General features: G+C 39.1%; 1 protein-coding gene across 2 annotated transcripts in view; it reads left to right on the top strand.

The window, feature by feature from the left end:
• Positions 1–25,725, top strand: part of CUNH11orf49 (chromosome unknown C11orf49 homolog) — an 81,693-nt gene that overhangs the window by 19,588 nt on the left and 36,380 nt on the right. For both annotated transcript variants that reach the window (XM_042038431.1, XM_042038430.1), the window contains exon 3: positions 5,936–6,066. In XM_042038431.1, coding sequence (XP_041894365.1) covers positions 5,936–6,066 — 131 coding nt within the window. The remainder of the gene's footprint in view (positions 1–5,935; positions 6,067–25,725) is intronic.

Raw genomic sequence — 25,725 nt, 5'->3', positions numbered from 1 at the left:
TGCCTGGCAGGGGGAGTCCTTAATTCCTGCTATATAAGAATGGTCAGCTTGAGTTACAGCAAACTGCAGGATGCTGCTCTGATCAAAAGGCCTCTGTTTTTAGATTCCCGTGTCCCGTCCCCCCCCCCCCCTTTGCATTTGCCTTTTTTTTTCCTCCTTTTTTTTTTTTTTTTCTTTTTTAATCCTGGGCTAATAATTCAACACAGTACGGTCATTTTGGCTTGTGATTTGGAAGCCTTGAGGTGTTAAATTACTGACCTAGCATATGAAAAATTAAGGGAGGGGGACTCTAAAAAAGATAAAGGCTTTCTTGGTAATAACAAGCAAGCACAGCACTCCTTTAATCCTTTCCTTCTCCAGAATCTGTAAACTGGTCTCAGAGGGTTTGATTTGCTACAAAGCAACATAAGAAAGCTTGTTCACTGCCTACTCTGAGCTGTGTCCCAGGTGGTGTGGTTCACTTTCCTCATCCCAGTACATGGGATAGTGTCTGTACCACCTGTATTAAGTCTGCCACGAATACAGAGATTCCTAGCCTATATCAAAAAGTCTGAAGACACATGGTTAAAATTTGTGTCGCTCCTTTCCCTCTTTCCACACCCTTCAGCTGAAGTAAGCTTGAGTGGGTGAGAGAGAAAGGATCTCAAAAAATCCAGTCTTTGTGTTTGTAGTGTTATACCATCCAGTCTTGCCAAATTTTTGTAGTGTTAATGATTTCCTATCTGCCTGGTTGTTAAAAAAACCAACTATTTTTTCTTAAAGCCAGTCTTCAGGAATAACTTCTAGCATCTGTTTTGTCTTAACACATTTCCAAGGAAATGCCTAAAAAGCACTGCTAATTTCATTAGAGGAAGGTGGTGTTTTCCTTGAGGCTGACCTCAGTGTCCCATGTTCTAAGATCTGTGGAATTTTAAAAGCACTTGATACAATGGCGTTGAATTGAGGATTGCTAATGGTCCTACACTACCTTCCAAGGGGGATAGCTAAAGAAACAGTCCAATGATTCATCTGAATATTGCAAATATTGTAGTACACTTAAACCAATAGGTGAAGAATAGAATGATCTTAAAATGCATTCATACAGCAGTAATTTAATCAGTACAACAGTGGTTTTTTTTTTACCCAGTTATGCCTACAGTTTTAAGTGTTTCCTCTCAGGCTTCCTTCTAGGCAAGGTAAACCTCACTTTGCTATTTCAGAGCATAGCCTTGGGCTAAGTGCGATTGGTCATTTGGGGATGCTTTGTTGTGGATAGGTTATTTAACAACAGGAATGGCCTGATTTTTGAAGCCTTTTGTATTTCAGTATTTTCTGTTGCTAGAGCTAGTTCTTTGTTACCCATTGTACCATAGTCTCTAATCCTAATACTCCTGGTTATCCCTACTTATTGTGCTTTAGTTCACACAGTGAAGCAGTCTTGGACCTCTGGGTTCCTTTCAGATGGAGCTAAACTGGAAGATGTGTTCCTTCTGCAAATGAGCATTCAGTCAATGGGACTAGATTAGAACTAGTCCAGAGCATGGGTCAAGATAAAACAGATCCCGGGATGCCCATAATGTTGACATCAAATCCTCCGCACTGTTTTTCTCTACGGACTTTTTGGTCAGTCTAAACATAGCCTCTGATAGCAACTTTGCATTTGAGACAGCCTTCTTTTTGCTTAAGACATCCAACTCTGTTTTAATCACTTAGACACTTGTGTAGCTGGCAAGAAAAGGGGGGTGTGTGCGTGTGTATGTGTGTGTGATTGTGTGTAAATTGTTCATGCTGAAGAAGCCTTCAAAATTGTTTTCTTCATCATGCTCTTGATAGAAAATGCAAGCAGTAATGCTATAAGTTAAGGAAGAATGGTCATTGTTCCTTGTTTTCCATTTAGTAGAGGAGTGGTCCTGTGAGCTTGTTCAGCTCTTTGCATGGTAACCAAAGATGGTACCTGCTAGGGGGACAGCAGGGTCCTGGCAAGCTCTGCCATCCTTCTCGAGGACTTGGGACTCTCTGCATTGTGCATATTTGGCTTTGCCTGAGTTCAGCAGGCAGAGGCTAACTGCTATAATGGGTTTCAACTGAGATGTTACCATAGCATCCTGGGGCTTTTACAATCTATTTAGAAGTCCAAAGGTTTGAAAAGAGTGCTTGAAAGTTTCTGAACTCTGGCAGGTTGCCAAAATGTAATTACACAAAAGACAAAGCCTTATGAAAGCTGCTCTGTTCAGAGAAGCAGCACCTGAGTGCTAGAATTCCCAGCACAGCCATTTTCGAGAGCTGGGGCTGTTTTATCACAGTCTTCTCCCAAAACCTTTCTCTTCCTCTCATGTGTATGGGCCAAACCACAAGCATAGCCTGAGCATGCTGCAAGATGTAGCCCTCTCAGCATGTTGGAGGAGACTGTTCTGGGGTTTGGCTGCTCTGGTGCACGTGAAGAAAAGGAGTGAGAAAGCATCCTGAAGCCCCTACTGTAAGAATTTCTTTAGATCTCCCCATCAAGTGAGAACCTTGCTTTATTCTTCTCTCGTCTTTCTCCAGGATTTTCTCACAAGTGAATGGAAAAAGCTGTTTTGTTAACAGAGTAACCAGTTGCCTAACAATTCTTGTGTGAAATATGAGTGCTCACAGTAAACTGGTGTTAACTAATGAACATTCAATTCAATTTGTAGTCTTGGTTTCAGCAAGACAAATAAAATCACATCATTAGTAACTGTTGTTACTCTTCTAATTTGCCTACTCTACTGGTAATGTAGAGGACTGAGGCAATCATTAGGTTTGCAATAGGAGGCTTGGAGACTAGCAGAGTTGTTGAAAGCTTCCTTCTGGAAGGAATCTCTTGCAGATGGCTGCATTTTAAATGCCTAAAAGGGGAAAAAGAGAAGTTAACCAGAGAAGTGAAAAAATATTTTCCCTGCTTCTGGGTTTGCAAACCCATTTATAAATGATTGAGGATAAAGTAATAACTTGTTGAGGTACCCTGTTTTTTTCCTAAGTCTTTTTTCTTCAAATGTGCTTTCTGAAAAGCTCTCGCCACTTAACCTTGTTAACAGTATGAGCTGTTCAGTGAGAGGAGGACAGATAGCAGGAAGACTGAGCAATCCTAAAGGAAGAATCTCAGCATCTGTTAAACTTGCTGAGAATGATTGAGCTTAATGGTTAAGTTTGTATCTTTATTGTTGGTATCTTGCTTAAGCCATTCCTCTGAGTGCAGCTTGTTTCATTTTTGTGTTCAAAAAGAATTGGAAAAGACATCTGTTCACATGTATATAAAAATCGTAGGTAAGGTGTTGGTCATAGGCCCTACCTGCTGTTGGGATACTTGTAACAACTTTGGGTTGTCATAATTTCTCTTTCTTCCAGAAATGTTTACCTGTAAGATTACCACATCTATGGTAGCTTCACCTCTGGGCAGCTGTTAAAGAAAAGGTGGCCAAGTTATTTTGGTACTGCCCATCTACCCATGATAAAGGAGTTTCAACATATATCGTTTATTCAAAATATATAGTGTTCCTGTCCCTTGTAGTGATCTTGACCGTGCCTGAGAACAGATCTGTTGATTTGTATTGGGCTGCTTGCTGGATAGCTCCATCATGGGCTGGCTCCTTTGAGCTGAACTTCTACTACTTGTAAAAAGGAATTTATAAAGTAGGGTGTCTGAAATGTAGCATCTTAACTGGGATAAAATTCTGACTCCCAGGCTTGTAATCTTGAGCTTTTGGGGGAAAATCCTTCAATTGTGTAGTTAAACAAAATCCTCCTTTACTCAGCTAGCTGGGGGCACTTGGCTGTCAGCACATCCAGGTGTGCTGATGTTCCAGCATATCCACCCACTCTGTTAACAGAGTAAGCAACAAATGATATCATACCCTTCTGCCTGGTAGGTTTAGAGCCATCCCATGATGAAAGTGCAAGTGACTTTTGCTTATTAGAAATAAGGAGTAATGTAGTAGGGCTGTCTGCTGTGAATTAATAGTATGGTAGCTTCATGTCTGGATCTTTGCATTTCAATTGTGCCAGGATCTGCTTCCAAAATTTGCATGTTCTGTAGATGCTCTGAGCAGCATAATTTGGTACATTTAATTATATCATTGTGCCTTCATTTTCTTCCTCTTCCAAAATGTCTCCCTTATGTGTGTTATCTTTCTGAAAGCTGCCTTCTTCTATTACACCAAGTTTCTTCTTTTTCATCTGTATCCTTTTTTCCATCAGTCTGTCAAATCATCAGCAAATCAATGCAGATCAGAGATTAAAGAAGTCATACAGGCTGTGGTTTGGGATGAGAAGATCTGAAATTCCATTTCCAGCTTTGTCACAGGCATCTTGTGGGACTTTTTGCAAGTTACTTTACCTTACTCTGAACTTGTTCACTCTACGGCAGTGAGCAACAGCACTTTGTAATGAATACTCTTTACTTGCAATGACAGTCATGTAATTCTGGCACATTTTGATCTGGCACATGATTTATTTATTTACTTTAATCTCTTGGGACAATGGTTGTGCTTTACTTTGCATGAATAAAGTTTCATAAATATGAAATACTGTATTTGTCCATGATATTTACAGAAAGAATATTCCTAATTCCAGGATTTAAGTGTCATAAGTGATTCTTAATTATAAGGAGATTGTACTTATTTTATTTGAGTTACATTTCCTTCTGGGTAGGGGGGCTATAAACTGTGTTCTGTACTACCTTTCAAAACATGACAACAAATTCTGTTTGTTTGCTGTTTGAGAACCAGGACATTAAAAATGAGAAATTGTGATTCCTTTTTTAAAAATTGAATGGCTTCTCTACACACACACACGGCCCCAGTTGTTACATGACTTTTTAAATTTTGCTCAACTCTGTCTGGTATAATTCTCTTTCAAATGTGAGACCCTTTTCTGTACTATGAAGGATAAAGTGATTTAAAGTCTTTCTATTTAAAGAGGTGATTTAAAATTCCAAACTGAGAGGGTTCACATTGACCACTGGATTTTGTCTGTTTTGGAGATGGTACCTATGGAGAGGATCTGCTGTGATGAAAGTAAACTTGTATCTTTTCATTAATTCTCTCCTATGAGGGAGAGCTAAGCTGCTGTCCCAAGTGAATGTTTTAATGATCTCTCTGGAGTGTTTCAAAGCTTTGTCCCACTTGCATGATGCTGAGCGAAATGCACAAAATCTATCTTTGAGGCACCCCTGTCATTATACCTTTTGGTATATAATGTTTGTATTTGCATTTCTTTTGTTCTTGTATGTTGAGCTTTACCATGCCCAAAGGAGAATTTCTTGCTCTTCAGAGAAACCTTTGTAAGACAAATGTTTGCTGTAATAAGTTGGCCTAAAGTGCTTGCAACTCATATTTTAAGAATTTATACTGAAATACAAAAATGTGAGTGTTGATTTGATGATCCATCATAATGACCAGCTACTCTTTTCAAAATGCATTAGTGCAAATTGTTTAGTGATGTGTCAATCAGCTTTTTATCACAACTGCAGTAAATTTTATACATCCAATAGTCAAGTTTCAGTAACCTAGAAATGATATCTTGAGGCTTCTCTTAAAGAGGATGTGTTTTTTGTGGCTTTGAAGAAAACTAATGCAAATGGCAGTGAAGTTCAAATGGTACTAAAAGAAAGGGCATCTTCTGGTCAGATAAACAACAGTTACTCTTGGTGAACCATTTTCCAATGGATTGTTTTCAAATAAGTGGCTCTTGGACACTCCTTCCTGGGATTCTTTAGAATGAATTTTACTTTCACAAACCTCTAATTCCTATAATTAAATTTCAATGTGTGGTTTTTGCAAACAGTCTTCTCTCTAGAGAACAGATGGGTATAAACTTTGGAGATTTGGTTTCACAAAATGTAATGGTCAGTGGTTTTCCTGCTACTGTTCTAGTTGTTCCCAGAACATTCGCGTTGGTTCAGTTTTCTAACGTTCGTGTTTTGACTTTATGTCCACAGTTTTAACAGCGTGCGGCAAGGAACACACATCTTGTTCCGCGAGTTCAGCTTTGTTCAAGCCACCCCTCATAACAGGGCATCTTTTCTTCGGACCTTCTGGAGGTGTTTCCGAACAGTGGGGAAAAATGGAGGCAAGTATTCCAGCATCTGCTGCTGTCCTTTTACCTGAAAATCATTAGCTAGGCTATTAATGCACTACAAATAGTGACCCTTCACGTTGTGTTTTAATATTCTAAAGTTTTTAATGGCGAGACAACATCACATTTCCCTGTGGAATGGTTAAAAAATGCTCCCAGAATATAGTAGTGTAGAAGCACCTTCTTGCAGTGCTACTTCTGTTACAGAACAGCATGTCATGCAACAATAGATCAGAGGGAGGACATTGTAGGCCTGTGCATTGAGATGGATAGGGAAAAAAAGTGCTGGAGGTTGGTGGATGGGACCCAGAGAAGGTTAGAATATCAGGTGTAGAGCATGAGGGAAGGGGGTGCTGAGATTCTCAGCCAGTTGGGCTCCTGGGTGGCTTCATTGGGAGCCTGCAGGAGGTTGGGTTCATAGCCATGTGTGGCGGTGAATGCTGCCACATGAGCTGTGCCTGACTTGTCCTGGAATAGCTCCTAAATGATGCTGCACAATCCTGATGGCTGTGGAAGAGGGACCACTGACAACTGTGTGACCTCTTCCCCACCCCTACCCACAAGGAAAAAGCTCCAATGCCAAAATAAATACTCAGCACTGTGCTATCACGTCTAGCTATTCTTATATTGCACTTGGTATATTAGGTATTACAGAATTGGCCAGAGTTCAAAATAAACTCCTGTAACTACATGCAACTAAAATTATGTTTTGTTTTAGTTTTTAATTTAGTATTTTAAGCAAATACACTGAAAGTTGCTGTACAAACGTGAATGTTGGTGGGGGTTTTTTTACTATAAGCCTCATTTTTTTTCAGGCTATTCAGCCTCATTTCTTTTTACAGGAAAGACTAGAACCATCTCTTAACTGTAGGTAAAACCTTGCCTTCTGGCTAAGCTTTGCAACACTTCTACTTTTGATGAACAGAGTTGCAAGACTGTGAATAAAGACTTCTTTGATATGCCATCTAGATCTTTGGCAATTAAACAACCACAGTGAAACATGACAAAATCTGTAGTAAGCTACTGAAGTAAGTGACTATGCTGTCTGTAACACCTTCTTCCCTGTGACAGGTACTTTGTTATAAGTAATTTACTTTAGTTCAGGGATAATATTTTAAAGATTTCAGGTAAATTATATGATGTGTATGCAGTAAGGACATATCTGATTTGAGATCAGGTCATAGTCAAGAAAAATAAAATGTAGACTCCTAGAACATATTTCTATAGGGGAGTTAGAGGTAATAGTGAAGAAGTCATCCACCAGAACTGCAGCTGTTAGTGGTAAATGTTATTGAAAAATTGAGAAGAAGCTCTCTGATGGAAAATATCCACTGCAGAACTTTCAGTGCAAGGTTTCATCAGGCTTCATTTACCCAGCATCGACCTCAGCCAGATGAAGGGCACCTGGATTTCTTGAAAAGAACAGAAAAGTTTTAGCTTGGTAATATCTCCTTTCTCTTTGACTTTTAGTAGTTTTATGTGAGTATGGAAGAGGCTGTGGAAGAAGGAGTAACCACCAAGGTACTTTGAAGAGAAAGGGTAATAAGCACAGGAACAAAAGCTCAGGTGGATGTTGCTATGCTCTGGCTGTGGCCTAAAAAGAGTTCAGTGTATATTTTTCTAACTTTGAAGTCCAGTAGCTATACTTTTTAGTCTGCGTCAATATTACATGTTTAACTCTATATTTATGCATTTACATACATTTTCTTTTTACACCAACTAGAGACAGAAATGCATCACTTTAGTTAAATTACTATCAACATTTTCATCCGCTTAGTCCAATTTCTCTGGTTCTCTAGCCATAATTATGGACTAGAACCTTGATATTTTTCATTTCAGTTTTACTTGCTATGGAAGTTTTTTTGCTATACCTGTGTGTAGGGGAACTCATAACATTCATGGCCACTTAAGAATTAAACCCATTTAGCAAGAAGCTGAACCTGTGCAATGTGGTGGGTGAAATATGGTCATTAGCACACTCAGGCATGGACTAGACCTAGATTTTTTTCTTTGGCTGTGTTTGCATGGGAAACCTATGCTGGAGCAGACTCCTGGCAGGAGCTGTGGAGAGAGGAGCCCATGCTGGAGCAGCTTTGCTGGCAGGACTTGTGACTCCATGGGGAACCCAAGCTGGAGCAGTGCATTCCTGAAGGACTGCACCCCATGGAAGGGACCTGCTCTCAGCAGTTTGTGATGAGCTGCAGCCCTTGGGAGGGTATCATGCTGCAGAAGTTTGTGGAGGACTGTCTCCCATGGGTGGAATGCCATACTGGAGCTGGCAAAGAGAGCAAGGAGATAGAAATGGCAGAGACAATGTGTGACTGACTGACTGCAGCCCCATTCCTGGTCTCCCTGTATCACTTGGGGGTGGGAAGGTGGTAAAGAAATCAGGAGTGAGGTTGAGCCTGGAAAGACGGGAGGGCTGGGTGGAAGGTTTAAGATTTGGTTTTATTTCTTACTATCCTACTCTGATTTCGTTGGTAATAAATTCAATTTAATTTCCCCAAGTCGAGTCTGTTTTGCCTGTGATGGTAACTGGTGAGTGATCTCTCCCTGTCCTACTCTTGCCCTGTGAGCATTTAGTTATATTTTGTCTTGATCATCATGTTGAGGAGGGGGAGTGACAGAGCAGCTTTGGTGGGCACCTGGTGTCCAGCCAGGGTCAAACCACCACAAGGAGGTAGGTTAAGTTATAGGGTCCTGGTAAGAAATTCTGCTTATGGTTATATACTGTGCAACAGAGCATGGGACAAACAACCTGCTTTTTCTGAAATTAGTAGCAATATAGCTTGGGCTAATATGGAAATACTGCTTTTGAGACCTGAACTGGAATTCCTGCATTTGATGCCCTGTGTCAGGTGTATGGAGTGTTACTCATCAAATGGCTGGTTTATGTCAATGGAATTTCTGTGTGCAGAAAGGATGAAAATATACCCTTTGTTTTCTACAACAAGATTCTTCTCTGCCCCAGTTTTCTCTCCTGGGTTTGTTTCTGGGCAGGGATTTCTCCATTCTTTGTCACTGATTTATGTCTTTAATCTTTTGCCTTCCTTTGTCAGAAGTATTACATTCACTAACTTCCCTGTCTTCTAGGATGTTCTTGGTTTTATTTATTCCTTTGTCATAAAAGTATTTATTGCTGTTTCCCCCTCTCTCATTTACTTTAAATTTCATTCCAGATTTGAATTTCATGTTTTAGGAGTGAGTGCTTCTTCTTAATTTTCTCCATCTGTGGAGGGTATCCCTGATAACCTACATAAATGCCAACCCTATGAGGATATAGGTCCACCTAATAAATAACTTACATCAAAGCTTGTACCCTGGCTGGAGGGAAGCAAGGGAGAATAGAAAAGATGTACAATGATGCAATTTCCAAGCTTATACAAACTCACAAAACCCCAAACAAACAAAGCATCCATCTTTCCACTTCTGAGTGTTTAATTGGGATTTTAGAAAAGTAGACAAAATCTCACAAATGAGTGAAGTGATTGCTTAATCTGTCTGCTAGTTGTTCCTCCTTGAAGCAGGGAAATTTACTGCTTTGTCTGTCAGTCTTGAAATGACCATGCCTTGACTTGGAATGTGCATGTCATTCACCCAAGCAGATGCATCTAGCCATGAGTTCTCAAATGGCCAATAAGAGAGAAATCTGTCTGAACACAAGCAGTGCTTAAATGTAACAATCTGTGTATGTGCAGAACCATGTATACAGTAATTGAAATGCACTAACATTACTGTTTCTCTTGGGAAATTGCTGTAGATGTTACTTGTCTACTTAATTCCTTATCCTTTTGAATTACTGGGAAATAGCTCTTCATGGAGAAATATAGCAGATTTTATGTTATTTTTCCATGTTAGCTCTGCTACTTGATGGGTTCTGGTTACATTGACCTTTACAAGTCCCTTAGTTTGGAGACTAGATTTATTTTTTTCTTTTGTCTCTGGATAGCAAGGAAAAATTACTAACTTCAATAAATGTGATGATAACACTTCAAAAAGTAAAGAAAAGTTTGTTGTTTGGGGGTTTTTGTTTCCTTGCTTGTTTATTTTTTCTTAAGAGGATTTCTTTTTGGTAATATGCTGGCTCCATTTTACAGGATTTCCAGTGGTTTTAGAAGCTTAGTAAGATGCAGAGTTCTACTTTCAAGTATGCATGAGCATATCTGGGATTCCATGCATTGGAAATGTGATACCAGGACTAGAAGGAAACAGATGAATGTGATCCAGTGTCAAGAAACTGAGGTTTCTTTGTGAAAAAAAACTTCGCAGAATTTCTTATTACAGAATCATAGAATATTAGGTGGAAGGGACCCATCAGGATCACTGAATCCAGTTCCTGGCCCTGCACAGGACAATCCCAAGACTCACACCATGTGCCTGAGAGCGTTTTTCAGATGCTTCTTGAACTCTTGTCAGGTTTGTGCTGTGACCACTTCCCTGGGGAGCCTGTTCCAGTGCCCAACCACCCTCTGGGGGAAGAACCCTTTTCCTAATATCCAACCTAAACCTCCCCTGGCTCAGCTTCATGCTGTTTCCTTGAGTCGTGTCCCTCGTCACGAGAGAGAGAAGAGATCAGTGCCTGCCCCTCCACTTCCCCTTGTGAGGATGCTGAAGACCACCATGAGCTTTCCCCTCAGTCTCTTCTCCAGGCTGAACAGAGCACGTGACCTCAGCCACTCCTCATATGGCTTTCTCTCCAGACCCTTCACCATCCTTGTAGCTCTCCTTTGGATGAGCTCTAACAGCTTAATATCTTTTTTATATTGTGGCACCCAAAGCTGCACCCAGGACTGCAGGCGAGGCTGCCCCAGGGCAGAGCAGAGCGGGACAATCCCCTCCCTTGCCCGGCTGGCGATGCTGTCCCTGATGCCCCCCCCAGGACACGCTTGGCCCTCCTGGCTGCCAGGGCACTGCTGACTCATAATCCACTTTCTGTCAACCAGGACCCCCATGTCCCTTTCCTGTGGCTCTGCTCTCCAGCCTCTTGTTCCCCAGTCTGTCCACAAATCCAGGGTTGCCCCATCCCAGGTGCAGAATCCAGCACTTTCCCTTGTTAAACTTCAAATGGTTGGTGAATGCCCAGCCCTCTGATTTGTCAAGGTCTCTCTGCAGGGCCTCCCTGCCTTTGAGAAAGCTGTCAGCTCCTCCCAATTTAGTGTCATTGACAAACTTACTTAGTATTCCTTTGAGTCCCACATCCAGGTCATTTATGAAGATGTTGAAGAGAACTGGGCCAAAGATGGAGCCCTTTGGAGCCCCACTAATGAGAGGTCACCAGTCTGTTACCCCAGTTGCTATAACCCTTTTTGCCCTCCTTTTAACTTGTATCAATGATACACAACACTCACAGAGGTGGTTAGAGGACAGCTAGTGTTTGTTGAAGCATAATGATCAGTTAGCAACAGATTTCTCCCGGAGGAAGGCAGAATGGCCAGAAGTCTTGTTTTCCCTCTGCTTATGCTTAAATTGACCTCTTGGAATCTATCTGACCTGCTCTTTTGAATTGTCTGTTCCTCAGGACTCTTTAATTAAAACTGTGCTTTCTCAGTTTAAACGGCCCCTGCAGAGTTCTGCTGTGAAGCCTCATAAGGTCAACATATGCCTCTCCCAACCCCCATGGCTTTCATGTCTTGTTGGTTCTCTGCTTTTAATTAAAAAGATTTTTCCTTAAATGCTTTCCAGCCAATTAGAGAAATTTTGCACTGAGAAACTTGTTCCAGGCCTGATGCATTGAGAAGTGAACAGAAAGCTCAGTCAGAACCATTGGCACTTCTTGTCTAGAGCTCCAGCTTTCTTTGGTGCTTTTCAACAGCTTTTCCCTTTTTTCTTTCCTTGCACTTCCCCCCCCCCCCCCCCAATTTAGAACTGCTTCCAGCAAAAATAGCTGTTGTTTGATACCTTAGATATAGCACTGAAATGTAAAACTGCTGCAGAAAGTATGTTAGACTGTATTGCTTGAGAATCCTTTTTGCAGACACTTGCCTCCCCTTCAGACAAAACATACAGTTACTGTTCATATTGAAATAAAATCTTCTAAAATGACCATGTTTCTTTCACATTCATCACATGGTGTGATGGCTACCTCTTTGCTTCTGCACACTTGAATTAGGAAATTGGAAGCCTAGCTGTCTGGAGCTTGTGGAAAGGGAGGTTTACCATAACCAAACATACAAGCTATGTCATGAAATGAGAAGAGTGGTAAGCCTCTATGACTAGCTCTACTTGAGTTTGCCAGGAAGGCTAGATTCCTTACAAAAATGAAAGAAATATCTTATCTATGTAATTCATGTAATCTGGAGATTGAGAAGAGCTAAATGGACCACTCTTCTTCCAGCTCATTTTTGAAAGATGCTATTTTAATGCATTTTTGCTGACAAGATTACTTTCCTGAGGTTACAAAATCCCTTCCTTTGCTAGTGTCATTCTAATGCTTCTAAATGTTATTCTTTATATTCAATTACTCTGCCTTTTTTTACTCCCTCCCTTGTAAGCTTTACACTATCTCCATTTTTAGCTTCGCCAATCTCTGCTAAGTGGGATGTTTAGAACAGTATGGTGACAATCACAGTAAATATCAGAATCTTTTTTCCTTTCTTTTTTGTTATTAAAACCAAATCAGATTTCATACCATGTTATTATAGGAAATCTTTTATGAGTCAGTGAGATCTCGTAGTATGTTCTAAAGATAAGTAAGCTGTGAATTTAATGCAGTGTTTTCTGGAAACTCATTCTGCAGTGAAATAGCCTTGGCTGAAATGATTGATCTCCAGCCTTACTCACGTCATAGTTCCTTCGCCCTACAGTTACAGCTGTTGCTATTTATGATTTATCAATGTAGCTCTGCCTGGAAGCACTGATGACTCTGGAGTATCAGGACAAAGGATTTCTGAAGCTGGGGAGAAATAAGTGGAGGATTACATTTTAGAGATGGTGAAATATATCTACAAGCATTGTAAGTTAAAACATTTGCATTACGTAGATCTAAAATGCATTGCAGGAATCATTTGTAGAAGTGGGTCAGTGATGGAGTCTTCAGTTAGTCTCTCCCTGAATTCAGTTCACACCATTCTGTCAAGGCAGTTTGTGAAATTAAATGTAGTACATTGAAAATCCTCCTTGTCTAATCTGTTTTGGGGTTTATTTTTTGCCCCAGTATTGTATTTCCTTTTCAACTGTCTCTGAGCACACACCAGCTCTTCTTAATATTCAAATGTTTGTTTTCAATTTCATATTCCAGATGTGTATCTCTCTAGATTTTTTTTTTTTTTAAAACCAATAAACTTTTCTGTTTGTTTTCTAATGTTTTTTGGCTATTTTGTGTCTTTTGACAGTTCTTCACTGGTTGTGTCATTAAATTAAATTAATATGTTCTTTAGTTTTTGTCCCAGTTGAGCAAAACTTTTAAATAAGCAATTTAAATGTAACATTGTTGCATTCTGCTAAGCAATTATCCAAAATTCAACTGGTAATTATTATTACTATTTGTTTTGCAGTCTTCTGGCAAGTTTCCCATCCCTATGACAGCATTCTTATTCAAACCAACTGAAATAGATTTTTTTAATTAAGATTTTTTTTAGGTTCCAATATAGTCTTGAAGAGTTCATATTCCAAGTTGTGGGGAAGTTCCCTGGAACAAAACTAGTTCTAGATTGTGTGATCTGGCCTGGGATTCTCAATGTGTCATGTTTCTTATATTAAATAAACTTGGTCTATCTCTTCTCTCATTTGTGACATGTCTTGAAAGATGATCTGCACGCTTCATATGCTTAAGTGATCATCCAGAAGAACGTCTATGAAGCTGTAGTTTCATTAATTTCTATGTTTTATGATATTATTGACCTATTCTTCAGCAGCAGAGATGCTGAAAAAGAGAGGTAGAGAAAGTAGATGAAAATCTTGTTTTATCTCAATTCCTTATACTGTGACTTCCTGCAAGAGGTTTTACGAGAAGAGTCTCTGTGAAGCCCACATCTGCTTTCATCCCAATGTTGGCTCTTAGTCTCCCCTGAGAAGTCAAAGTGCCTAAACTGAGGAAAGCATTATCCTCATCCCTTCTCAGTGAACCCTAAAGCATACTTCTCTCCTTGCTGTTGGCTTCAAGTGTGTGTCTGTGCTGTGTTTGTATAGACAACCTAAGCTCAGGCTTTGTATTTCCATATGGTACAATTCAGCACTTTCTCAAGATACTAGCTTGGGACCTGGAAGTTGCAGAGCTATATTGCTCTGACAGCAGCCTGAGCCTGGTTGATCTGTCTCAGCAGATCAGCTGACATACAGGGGGTGTTGTTACGGTGTGTCTGCGCTCATTTCTGTGGAATAAACTCTGGCATCCCTGTGTTGAGCTGCTGTGAGCAGTGTAGATGCAATCTGAGGAGGAAGACTGTGAAGGAGGAATGTGTGTTCAGCATGAACAGAAGAGTAAGGACTCTCCTTTACATATATGCAATTAAGTCTTTAACATAGCCTTGGTACTGGGAGTTATCATCTTAAGTGAAGAGATAACTACCTTTTTAAGTATTGTTGTCCAGCTGCACAGAAAATCTCTGAACAAATAATTTTTGTGTCTTTATCATCCACAGTTCTTCTTCAGCTTTTCTCTCTGATGGTCTTGTTATTTATAGTTTCCATCACTGGAAATTCACTTCCTAGCTTTCCTAAATTAACCCCATTGATTTATATAGTGTGCACCTGACTCTACAATATATGTCTCTTACTGGGTTGAGCAGACCTGAACTATATCTAGAAGTTTTTTTCTCTTTGTTCATTGGGAATTTGCACAACTACAATCTCTAACCCCCTGTTCTTCCTCCTCTTCTATTAGTTATACTCACAAAACTTGACATTCAGTTACTTTGATAAAATAAGTTTGGGAGTGCCATTTATTTCTTTTGAGTAACTGATTTTTCCCTGTGGTGTTAAAAGGACTGACTGAATTTCTGTTTCTGTAACTATATTGCTGAACTCTTCCAGTAAGCCTTTTCTTTTAGGCAAGATAATTGATTCCTGGAAACTTAAAACCTTTCATGAAGTCCCTACTTCCCACTTTGTTTTGAGGCCTTAGTTCCATTCAGTATGTCCATGTTTGATTGAAAATGTGATGTTGAATTAGTTTAGCTAAACAATAGAGCCATGCTTAGGTATAGAAATTCTTGCATCCTTTTAAAGTTGCCATACCTGAGTAAACATCTGTAAGTCTGGTTTAAATCAGTATGATCATGTATAAAGTTGTTGTTTATGATGAAAATGATTGTTGGCTTATACTTTGTTATGCCTCTTTCAAGGATCCTAGATGAGTATCAGTAGAAGTGATCTGCATGCATGATTAGTACTTTGATATGCTACTGCTACTCTGTGAAATGGGGATAAGGTATTACTATGGAAAACCTGTAATCTGCAAATGAGTTATGAAATGTAGTCTTTAATATTTATAAGTTAAGCTTGAGCAGTTTTGAATTTGTCACAGGACGTGATTGTGGTAATGTACAGTCTGTGATACCTTCCTTCATAAGCTGACCTGAGAGTGATTTGCATTCTGTGCTCCTGCTAAGCATGAATCTCATAACTTCTGTTGAAAAAGTGGACCTTTCTGTATCTTGAATGAAAAGACACTTAAATATTGATCTCTTCTTGACCCATTTTTCTCTTTAGAGCCATATCCCATAGGATTCTTCCAAGGAGATCTCTGAAGTCATTAAAATCTGCTCTCCTGAAATCCAGGGTTGTGGTCCTAATTGGCAGGTAGATACATTTCTGAAACTTCTGTGAAATGGTTTTTCAGGTATAAAGAAAAAGACCTTGGAAATGCTTTGGGCACAGGAAAAGCTTCCACAGAAGTTCACACTTTCCTAGACTGCAAAGTCAGTTAGCCAAAACCCAAAAATCCGTAGGATAAAAGCTTTGCTAATTCTAGTGCACAGAGATACTTGTCAAATCTTGTCTTCTCTGAGGTTTTCCTGCATTAAGGTTCAGACCCAGAAGCAGTCAAAATTTACATCAGCTAATTTAATGAATTTGTGCAGATTCTCCAGCAGAACTTGGGTAATATTTGTAATGCAGTAACCTGGTATTTCTCAACAGAAGAAGCCATAGCATTAAGGGAGGCTGGAGAGTACATGGAGTACGCAATAAACCTAAAGGAAACTGAACATCTGAAAAGAGGTTGGTTTTTTCTGTTTGGAAGTGCAAGTATGTGAGGTTGCAAAGTGTTACTAGTGTTCGTTTTCACAGAGGGAGGAGAGATGTCAGGAAAGGCAATATTGTCCTGAGTGGAATTGCAACTCTTCCCCTTCAGTTCCTTTGTGTTGTAGGACAAACTCACTGTGAGCTATAGTCATCCCCTTCTCTTGTCAGCTCTTTACCTGCCCATTTTTTATTATTTATCTCTGTTTTGATCATCTGTTTGTCAAATATTTGTTTCCTTCCAGCTGTCGTATATGCTGATCTGTTACTAATTTTCTCTGTACTCTTTCTGCTGGAGTTAAGGTATTGGATATTCAAAGTGCTCCTCTACTCTTCAGTCAAATTTCCCTTATATAATTACCAGAATAACTTATGCATTATCTGAAAAGAAGTCAAGCTGTCAGTGCTTTTGGCATGAAGCTGTCTCTGCATCACTATCTGATGTCAGAAACAAAGCTTTTTCTTTATTTCCTCTTTCTCATCCCCATTCCCCATGCTGCTATTAGGTAGTTCTGCATTCTGCTGGCAGAGGCAGAGGGATAGCTGTACTGTGAAAAGTTACAATGCAAAGCAAATGCTAGTTAACATGATTAGGATACCAAGCAGTTAATATTGAAACTTATTCCTGAAAGAATTTAAATTTTTCTGTCTACTTTGACTGGAAACTTCTTTTATCAAATAACTTTGATTTGAAGTTTGAAATAACTGAACAAGTGTAATTGTCCTTAAGGTGCTGAGAAGTGTTTCATGGTTTTCTTCTGTGATGGACAGGACCTCAAATGTGATGTCTTAATTTCAGAATGATGATTATTGATAACTTGAGCAGGTACTTTTCTGTACCTGCTCTCTAAGGATCTCCAGGTATTTTACAGACATTAGGGAATGAAGCTTCCCAAAAATTCTTGACAATACTATTTTCGCTTCAGAGTTCCAGAAAGTGAGACAGGGATATGAAGTAATTAGCTGAAATTCACATAGTCAGAGTTCAAGATGTTTGGCCTTTTGATATATTACTTAAATTTTATATACTAAAGTTGTATTTTTTACAGATTCAGGATTGTTTTACCATGAAACAAGTAGGAAAACACACGTGTTAGCATAAAGCAGCACCATCTAGATAAATTGTTTGTAAGAATCTGTCATCTTTTTTTCTTTTTAAAAAGTTTTGAGAGTACTCATTGTCTTACTCAGAATAGTAGATCACTGTGCATGAGCTGTGTGGGATGATGTAGGCTGCATTTGTAGTTGTTTCCAAGTTTGATGTTACAAACCCCCTTTGCTACATGCATTTCTCAACGGCGTCTTTAGAGCAAGATAGAAATCAGTTTAGTTAACATATGTCATCAAGTTAATCATCTTTGTTGTAGAACCACATGCTCAGTAGTATTTTCCTGACAATTCTTCGCTCTTCAGGAGAGGAAGGTTATTTCATGTGTGTGCAGTACTAATGTGTACTGTGTCTGAAAGTGCCTTAGCTTGTAAGCAGTCTGGTGTTTAGCTGGTAACTGTATCACTTAGAAAGGCAACCTTGATCTACAGAAGTTTCTGGCTTCTAAAGTAAAATTGGCAAGAGATTTTCCCTTTTGAAGGAGCTCAAAATAGAAGCTACTTTTATGCTGAAGTATATTCTTTATTCATGTTCCCTCATTGTAAATTCAGACTATTTCCCTTTTATATAGAGGTTGCAGTCTTTTGTTGTTTTTGCTTAGCTTCAAAGTACCAACGAGTAGAATCTTGTTCAAGCATGTTGTTCTTCAAGGGACCACCTTATAAAATAGCAGACTGTTTTTTCCCCTTGGGTCCAGTCTGCTAGGCAAGTTGCATGCAATGTCTAGTGAAAGATTTCTTAAACACATCTTTTCTGTGAAGGGCCATCTTCTGAGGTCTTTCATTTAAAGAGTAAAACTGTGAAGCTTAGAACCTGATCTGGCTATGTCATGTCTTGCTGTTTATCTGGAAAAACAGGCTTAAAAGGTGAACTCCGGGTCTCAAACCCAGCGAAGTGGGATTTTGGCATTTGCTCTGAAGAGGCTGCTCCATGGGAAAGTTGAATATGTACATGGTGTAGCTAAAGCCAAAACTAAAGAATACCTGCTGGAGCTTGTCTGTTGTTGCAGGTTGTGTCCGTCATGCCTTGTCCTGTGAGTATACAAATTTGATGCCCAAACTCAAAATCTGATGCACTTCTTTGGTAGTCAGCAGACAGTGCCTGATCCATGGGGTAGTTTTGAAAAGTTAGATGGGCTTCTGGTCACTATCTTTCTGCTGTTGTTTACACTAGGAGTTTAGGTAGAACAGCCTTTTCATTGGGCTATAAGTTTGGTGCTTGAAGAGACACAACTTAAACATTACATTTCTCTCTGCATTTCAAATGTTTTCTGTTTTCCAGATTAGTACATCAAACCCTTAACAAAATGTGTCTTTCTAGTGATGCTGTGTTAATTTGTTCTGGCACTCACTATTCTGTAAAGTTCATCAATAAACCTTTTAAGAAAGTTTTTTATTTCATGATGCTTTTCTTCCCTTATAAATCTTCCCCAGCTTTTGTATCTAAAGTATCCCCTAAGCAAAGCAAAGGGAAGTGAATACCATATTAAATCTTATTAGATTAGAGGAGTTAAGAAATGAATCAATGATCACTGAAATAAACTTTGTAATCTCTTGAAGTATTTCCTTTGAACCTCAGCTAAGATATCTTGCAGAACTAAAATTAAAGAAAAAAAGTCTAGTAAAATGTTCTTTATCTGTTTCTTGGTAAGTAAACACTGCTAGCTTTAGCAGATTGTGGTGGGTTGACCCTAACTGGATGCCAGGTGCCCAGCAAGGCTGCTTCCTCACTTCCCCTCCTCAGCTGGAGAATCAAGAGGAAAATATAACTAAAGGCTTGCAGGTCAAGATGAGGATGGGGAGACATCACTCACCAGTTACTGTCATGGGCAAAACTGACATGACTTGTGGAAATTAATTGAATTTATTACTGATGAAATCAAGAGTAGGATAAAGAGAAAAACAGATCTTAAAAACACCTTCCAGCCAGCCCTCCCTTCTTCCTAGGCTCAACCTCACTCTGGATTTTTGTACCTCCTTGCCCCACCAGAGCTACAGAGGTATTTTTGCTCTGGTGTCTGGAGCACCTCCTGCCCCTCCTTGTGTGTGCTAAGGTGTGTGCTAACTAACCTTTGTGTCTGCAAAGGTGTTTCTCTCACATAGTCTCACTTCCCTCTCCAGCTGCAGCTCTGCAGTTTGGGGTTTGGGTTTTTTTACTGCTTCTTAAATGTGTTATCCCAGAGGCACTACCGCCATCACCAATGGGCTCAGCCTTGGCCAGTGGTGGGTTGATCTTGGTTCTGGCTGGCATTGGCTCTGTCAGACCTGGGGGTGAAGCTTCTGAAAACTCCTCACACAAACCATCCCTGCAGCTTCACCCACTACCAAAACCTTGCCACACAAACCCAATACACAGATGCAGCAAATAAACAGAGTTACTAAGGGAAGCAGTTTTTAAAGAAGTAATACAGCTACTGAAAATTTTGTTTGTTATTTCTTTTGGCTCTCCCTGTTAGAAGAATATATCTGCAACATCTCTATACACACACAGAGCCCAGAGTTTTGTTTTACAAGGTCTTACGCTGATTTAAAATAAATTAGATTAGTTCTTCAATTAGATTCACAATATTTTGTGTACTCAGAATATTATTTCTGATAATAGACATGTTTTGGGTGCTTGTTAAGGTAATTTCTAATTAAACAGCTGATACTGAATAGGGTAGTATTCAGTATTATAAATATTATAAATATTTTTTTCTTGATGCCAAGTGGAAGATGTCAGCATTTTCCTCTGTTCTCTGCTGTCCTTGTACTTAGTTTGCTGGAGCAAATATGGGATAAGCAAAGAAATTCAAACTGGCAGCTCCTGAATCCTAAGCCTGTTAATCCATATCTTTGGCAAATCCCTTAATCTCACTGTACCTTCATTTTTCTATTTATAACCTGGAGTTCCACCTGTTGGATTGAATTAAGTAATCTTTGGACATACAAGTTTTGGCTGGATGGGTAGAACTAAGAGTATTTAGCTATCTGTATAGATCAAATTTGACGGAATCAAAGCCTTAATGAACTTGCACTTTTTTGTTCATGATAAACAGTTAATTTTAGACAGATGCAGCTTCTTTCCATTAAAATAATTTAACTCTTTTCTGAATACAGAAAAAAGAATAAAACATTATAAGCATTTGAAATTTAAAAGCTTTAACATAAAAAAAGCCTTTAATATCAGTTGTTCTTCTCTTTTTTCCTCCCCCCCTTCCCCAGTTTAGACTCAAAGTTTTTTCCTATGGGAATTTTCCTGCTTTTTAACAGTTATTTGGATGATATTAAAATCAGTTTTGGAGGAAGGGAGGAAAGGCTTTATGGTTGATAGAACTGGATTTCAAGAGTTATATCTATTCATGTGAAAACTAACCAAACCTGCAGAGAGTAAATGTGAAAGTGGCGGCTCTGTTGTGGTTTGGTGCAGAGGATTGTCACACACAATGTACACAATCACCTTAAAATCATTCGGACCTCGAACAGTTTCAGCAGAGTGTGAGATGTAGCATTCATCTTAGCCTGATTGTTAACATTTGCTCATTTGCCTTTTCTTACTCACTTTGTATTTGAGCATTTGCTAAACATTTAATAAAAATTAGGTCAAATACATCCGATACTTAATTTGTGGATATTTGTATTATTCTAATTGGTACAAACTGAACATATTAAAAATGTAAAACTCAGATTAGGAAAGTGTCATCATACAAGCCAATCTGTCTTAATTACCTTTTATTTTTGTGAGCATTTATTATGTAACAGAGATACAGGTAGAGAAGAATTTTAATTTTTTCTCACTTATGACTACTCTGCAGGGCAGAGACCTCACTATTATGACAGTTTTAAAGAATGGCTCTAAGGTATTTTTAGAAGAAGCTTAAGTGAGTGTTAAGTTAATCTAATATTTTAAGCAGCCTCAAAACACTGGATATTTGCTTGCTACTAAGTTAACTCTTCTTAGAAAATTATTTGTCTTGTAAGTTCTTCTACAGGCACCGTGGCAAAAGGAATTTACGTAACTCCTAAAGTTACACAGTAGTGTTCATTTTGAAACTGGAGCATGGTAGTAACTGACTGTAGAAGAGCCTGAATCCTTAGAGAGTTAACTGTGTCATCAAACATATTCCTTACAACCTAGGAATGTGATTGTTCAAGTTATAGCCAGAAGTTATTCTAAAATCTTATTTTCAGACTATAGTAGCTTTTTGAGGAAATAAATCCAGAATTAAATAGATTGTATCTCTGCAGAAAAGATGATGTAAAGAAAATATCAATAGAGTTTTCTTCAAAATACTGCAGTTTTAAGTTATTGAGGTATCCAGAAGTGACTTTTCTGCTCTTTAGAAACTTTGTTCAGATCACTTTGAACTTAAAATGGTTTCAAGGTAAATACGGATTTGACAGATATTGTTATCCTTGAGCCTTAAAGAAAAAATAGCATTTTATTTGTCTTCTTTGATGATTTTGAGGAGAAACAAAACCAAATAATCAAAAGTGACCACACTGAGAAAGAATTGTTAGTAAAAACCTCTCACAGAACATACCTTCAATTAAGCCTCTGCGACTGGCTCCCATCTGCTGTAATTGGAAGTGCAATGCAGAACTTCTTGGGACTTTAATGCAGTCAGAGCAGCATGTAGGCTGCTAATTTTTCTGCACAATAATTTATTTTCCCTTTGCTAACTGGGGAATTCTCCAGATATACTCAGTACAATGTTGTTCTATCATTTCACTATTTGTACTGAATTTTTTTAAAGCTTATTTTTAACTCAGATCACTTTTATAAATAGTTTTCTCTGAAATCTTGACATTGGATTAGTCTAAGTGGGATGAATTGGGTGACTTTTCACAGAATTCAGTTTTGGCTTTAAGTGAACTACTTGAAATTCTACTACAGTTAATATCTTTGAAAGTTGTTGCAGAATTTGTTCTCCCATTTTTGCATGTGTCACTATATAATTTTTTTCCAGTCACGTTAAGGTACAGGTGAGAACCTGAAGGGATACTGTGTTCTGCAGTTTTAGCCTGGTCTGGATGCCACTTCTACAAAATATCCTTTGGTTGTCTTCTACAGTCTTAGCATGTGACTTCCGTGCCTGAGAGCCAGAAGACATCTAGGGATCACTAAAACGTTGTGATGGTTCAATTGCTTTGTGCATACACATTGTTGCAGGTTTTAGAGTCACTGAATAGATGTATTCTGATAAAACTACTGCATGCAATCCCCTTGCTTCCAAGTAGCATCAAGTGATTTGGAAAGGGCCAACAGCACCATGACAGGAGCTTGCGAGACAACAAAAGAAAGGCAAAGTATTTCACTGGTTTTGAAGGAGTTTCAAAGTTCTAAAGTATTTTAAATTTTTGCTTGTTGAAAGGTCCCAATTCCACAATGTTTTACCTGAGTCACAGGTGTGTTTGAAGAAGCTGCCCAGTAACTACACTGTGTAGGCTTTGTCTAACATGGAAGTGAAGGTGTTGTAGTAGAAACGTTTCTAGGGAGTGGGACGAAGCATAGTGTGTTGCATTATTTGTTAATGCAGCCATTTTTTATTAGAAGTGCATAGGCAGGTTAGGGCACAGAGGAGCACCTGTTTCCTGGCTTTCTCTGGCCACTGAGTATCAAACAACTTTTTGTTGATGAAACAGCAGAGTATCTGTGTGCGAGTTCAAACGTCTGAGTAACTGGCAGCTGGGTTTTCTCCATGTAAAATTGCAAGCATTCTTCTCATATCATACTATCCTCCCTCTCGCTGCCTTCAGTCCCGCCTTGAAATCTTCTATTTTGAGGGCAGAGTCTGCCAAAGACGCATTGGCAAGAAAAGTAAATTCTCCCTCTGAAGATCTCATGTCACTCATTAGCATGTGAGAAGGGTGATTGTAAATAAACAACAAGTTATTTTAAGTTCTGTGTAGTATTAATTCTAATAATGTATACAAGGACATACAGCTGACTGGATAAGGTAGAGATACCTTTATTGTTTAGAAAGAACTGATCCCTGCTCCCAGTTAAGTGCTTGGCACTTTATCCCAGAAGCCTTATTGTAACGAGAACAACTGACACTATCTTTATGTTAGCATTACCTCTAGTGTCCTTGTTTTTTTTCAGTTCTTACCTTATCTTTTTTTCAGATCTAACCAGGTGAAAGAGGACCAAGAAAGTACATGTGTGTATCCTATAGAGTTGTCCAGTATTCAGTTAAGTGCTATTGCCAGTAATCCATGTTATGATCCCACATTGTATCTTTAATATGAATAAGGGAAATATACAGGACTGTATGTTCCACCCCACAGTGCAAATGGGTTGCCCAGGAATACTGCAAGTTGAAGCCTATTCTATTAGAAATTGTACTTTCATTACCTTGGAAGCAATATAATTTTTCTTTCTTCACAATCATTTTTTAAAATGGCTTTAAAACCAAACCACTATGCTTCACATGACTATGAAACATTTACGGTTGGTTTAGTCTACTTTGCGCTGGAAAAAGGCTCAGCATTTAAGATATCCTAGTGATTCAGTTTCTTGTGGTAAGAGCTAGACAGGAAAAAGAGACCTATTCTGGTCATATGCCTAAGATAAATTGGAAACTGAAGGTGTTGTCTTCTCAGAATTGAATGCGTCTGAGACTTAACTAATGCCTTAATTAAGTCTCCAGTACCATGTCAGCATAACCTGATCTAATTGCTGGCTAGTGAGGTACTGCCTTCTTGCATCCTTCTTATGGCAGCTCCAGCACTTGTTCCATCTTGTGCTGATCTGTCTCAGCATGGTAAACTGGCAGCAAACTAACTATTCAGTACTTCTGCTGCTTGAGTTAGTTTTCTCCCAGCACAGCACATTGAAATGTGCCAGTGCAAGGTCACAGAGAGGTGGAAGGCAGAGTGTGGTACTCTGCAACCATAGCCGAACTCAAACCGCCAACAGTTCCCGAGTGCAAAAATCCCAGCATTGACAAACCCAGCCTTAAAATACAGGTCATATTGCTTTGTATTGGTATTTAGTCTAGTCTAATTAGGTAATATACTGAATATAGTAATATTTTGCTTTAAAACCTCCTTTAGAGAGTAATACACTTGTTGAGTTTATAGCCAGAAAGTACCATTAGGCCGTGAAGTTTGACCTGTATAGCACATCATTAAACTTCACTTAGTAACACCAGTATTGAGCCAAAACACTTTTGTCTGACTGAAAAATAATTTGCATATCTTCCAGAAGGGCATTCAGGTTTGATTAAGTCATGTGAGCCTGAAGGGGCCAAAGGGCCCCTGGGAAAAATAGCAGGAGGAAGCAGTCAGCTGCCGGTGCTGCCAGAGCAATTAGGCTGGCCTGCAGCCCGGTCCCCATGAAGTACTGAGTTTTCATGGGAAGGAGGGTTTCTGCAAATAGTCTGCTCTCCTCTTGGACACCTTCCTCAGGAAGGCTGATCCATGGGTAGTTGTTCTGCAGGTATGCAGTAGGGTGGCCCTTGTGCACAGTCCACACTGCTGCTGCTGCTGAGAGGAAGTTGCTTGTGGAGATAGAAGGGCCAGGTGAGAAAGAAATTGTCCTGACAGGGGAGGAAGGTTGTTTATTGATAACTTGTGTGTTTTGTTAGAGGTCAGAATTTACCAAGACTTACTTGATTTTGATACCTTTGGGGGTCTGTAAAATCAGATTCCTGAACACACCACTAGAATCTCAACTTGCGCTGTCTTTAACAATGTGATTATCTTCACCCTAATTTTTTTTTTTTTTACTTTGTGAAAATTATGGGGTTTTAAGTGTTTCAATCATTTGTTGAAGTCAATTCCTTATTCTTGTTTTTGACAAGTTAAGTAAATTGTCACCTTGAGCCTCTCTCTGTGAGGCAGGCTTTGTAAGCACATGATCATTCTTGCAGCACGTCTGACTCCTTTTCAGTTCAACCATCATTCCAAAGTTGTGGGTATTTCTGATTGGTCAAGTGCTGGTAACTGAGCCTCTCTACTTGACATTGCTGTGTTTACTCATCTCAGGACCATGTAATCCTCCTAATTACATTTTCTGAGCATTTCTCGTGACCACCTTTTTCACCTGTCTTTGTAGAAACTATTTACCCAGGTGGAGCCCTCTGCATTCTTTGTTTCTAGATACAATGTTTCATGTATGAGGCTCTAAGCTACATGTGAGCTGACTATGCCCATGAGGTTTTTCCGTGTTACTACTCATTACTTTTAAATTTTTTGTTTCCTCAGTTTGTATATTATACTTAATAATTTTTCTCTTCTAGGCCATTAATTGAAAAATTGCTTTAAAATGTAGAACTGAGGAGGTATTCTTGGGGATCCCAAGAGAAATACATCTCCTAAGTAGTGATTCCTCATCTGTATTTTGAGATGTAACAGTTCATGTGGTTAGTTGTTGTTTTGAGT

The sequence above is a fragment of the Corvus kubaryi genome, unplaced genomic scaffold (assembly GCF_017639235.1).
Source record: "Corvus kubaryi isolate FWS band 111438036 unplaced genomic scaffold, C.kubaryi_AGA036_p1.0 37392, whole genome shotgun sequence".
Classification (NCBI taxonomy): domain Eukaryota; kingdom Metazoa; phylum Chordata; class Aves; order Passeriformes; family Corvidae; genus Corvus; species Corvus kubaryi.
The sequence above is the reverse complement of the archived record's forward strand: the minus strand, read 5'-3'. Positions and strand labels throughout refer to the sequence as shown.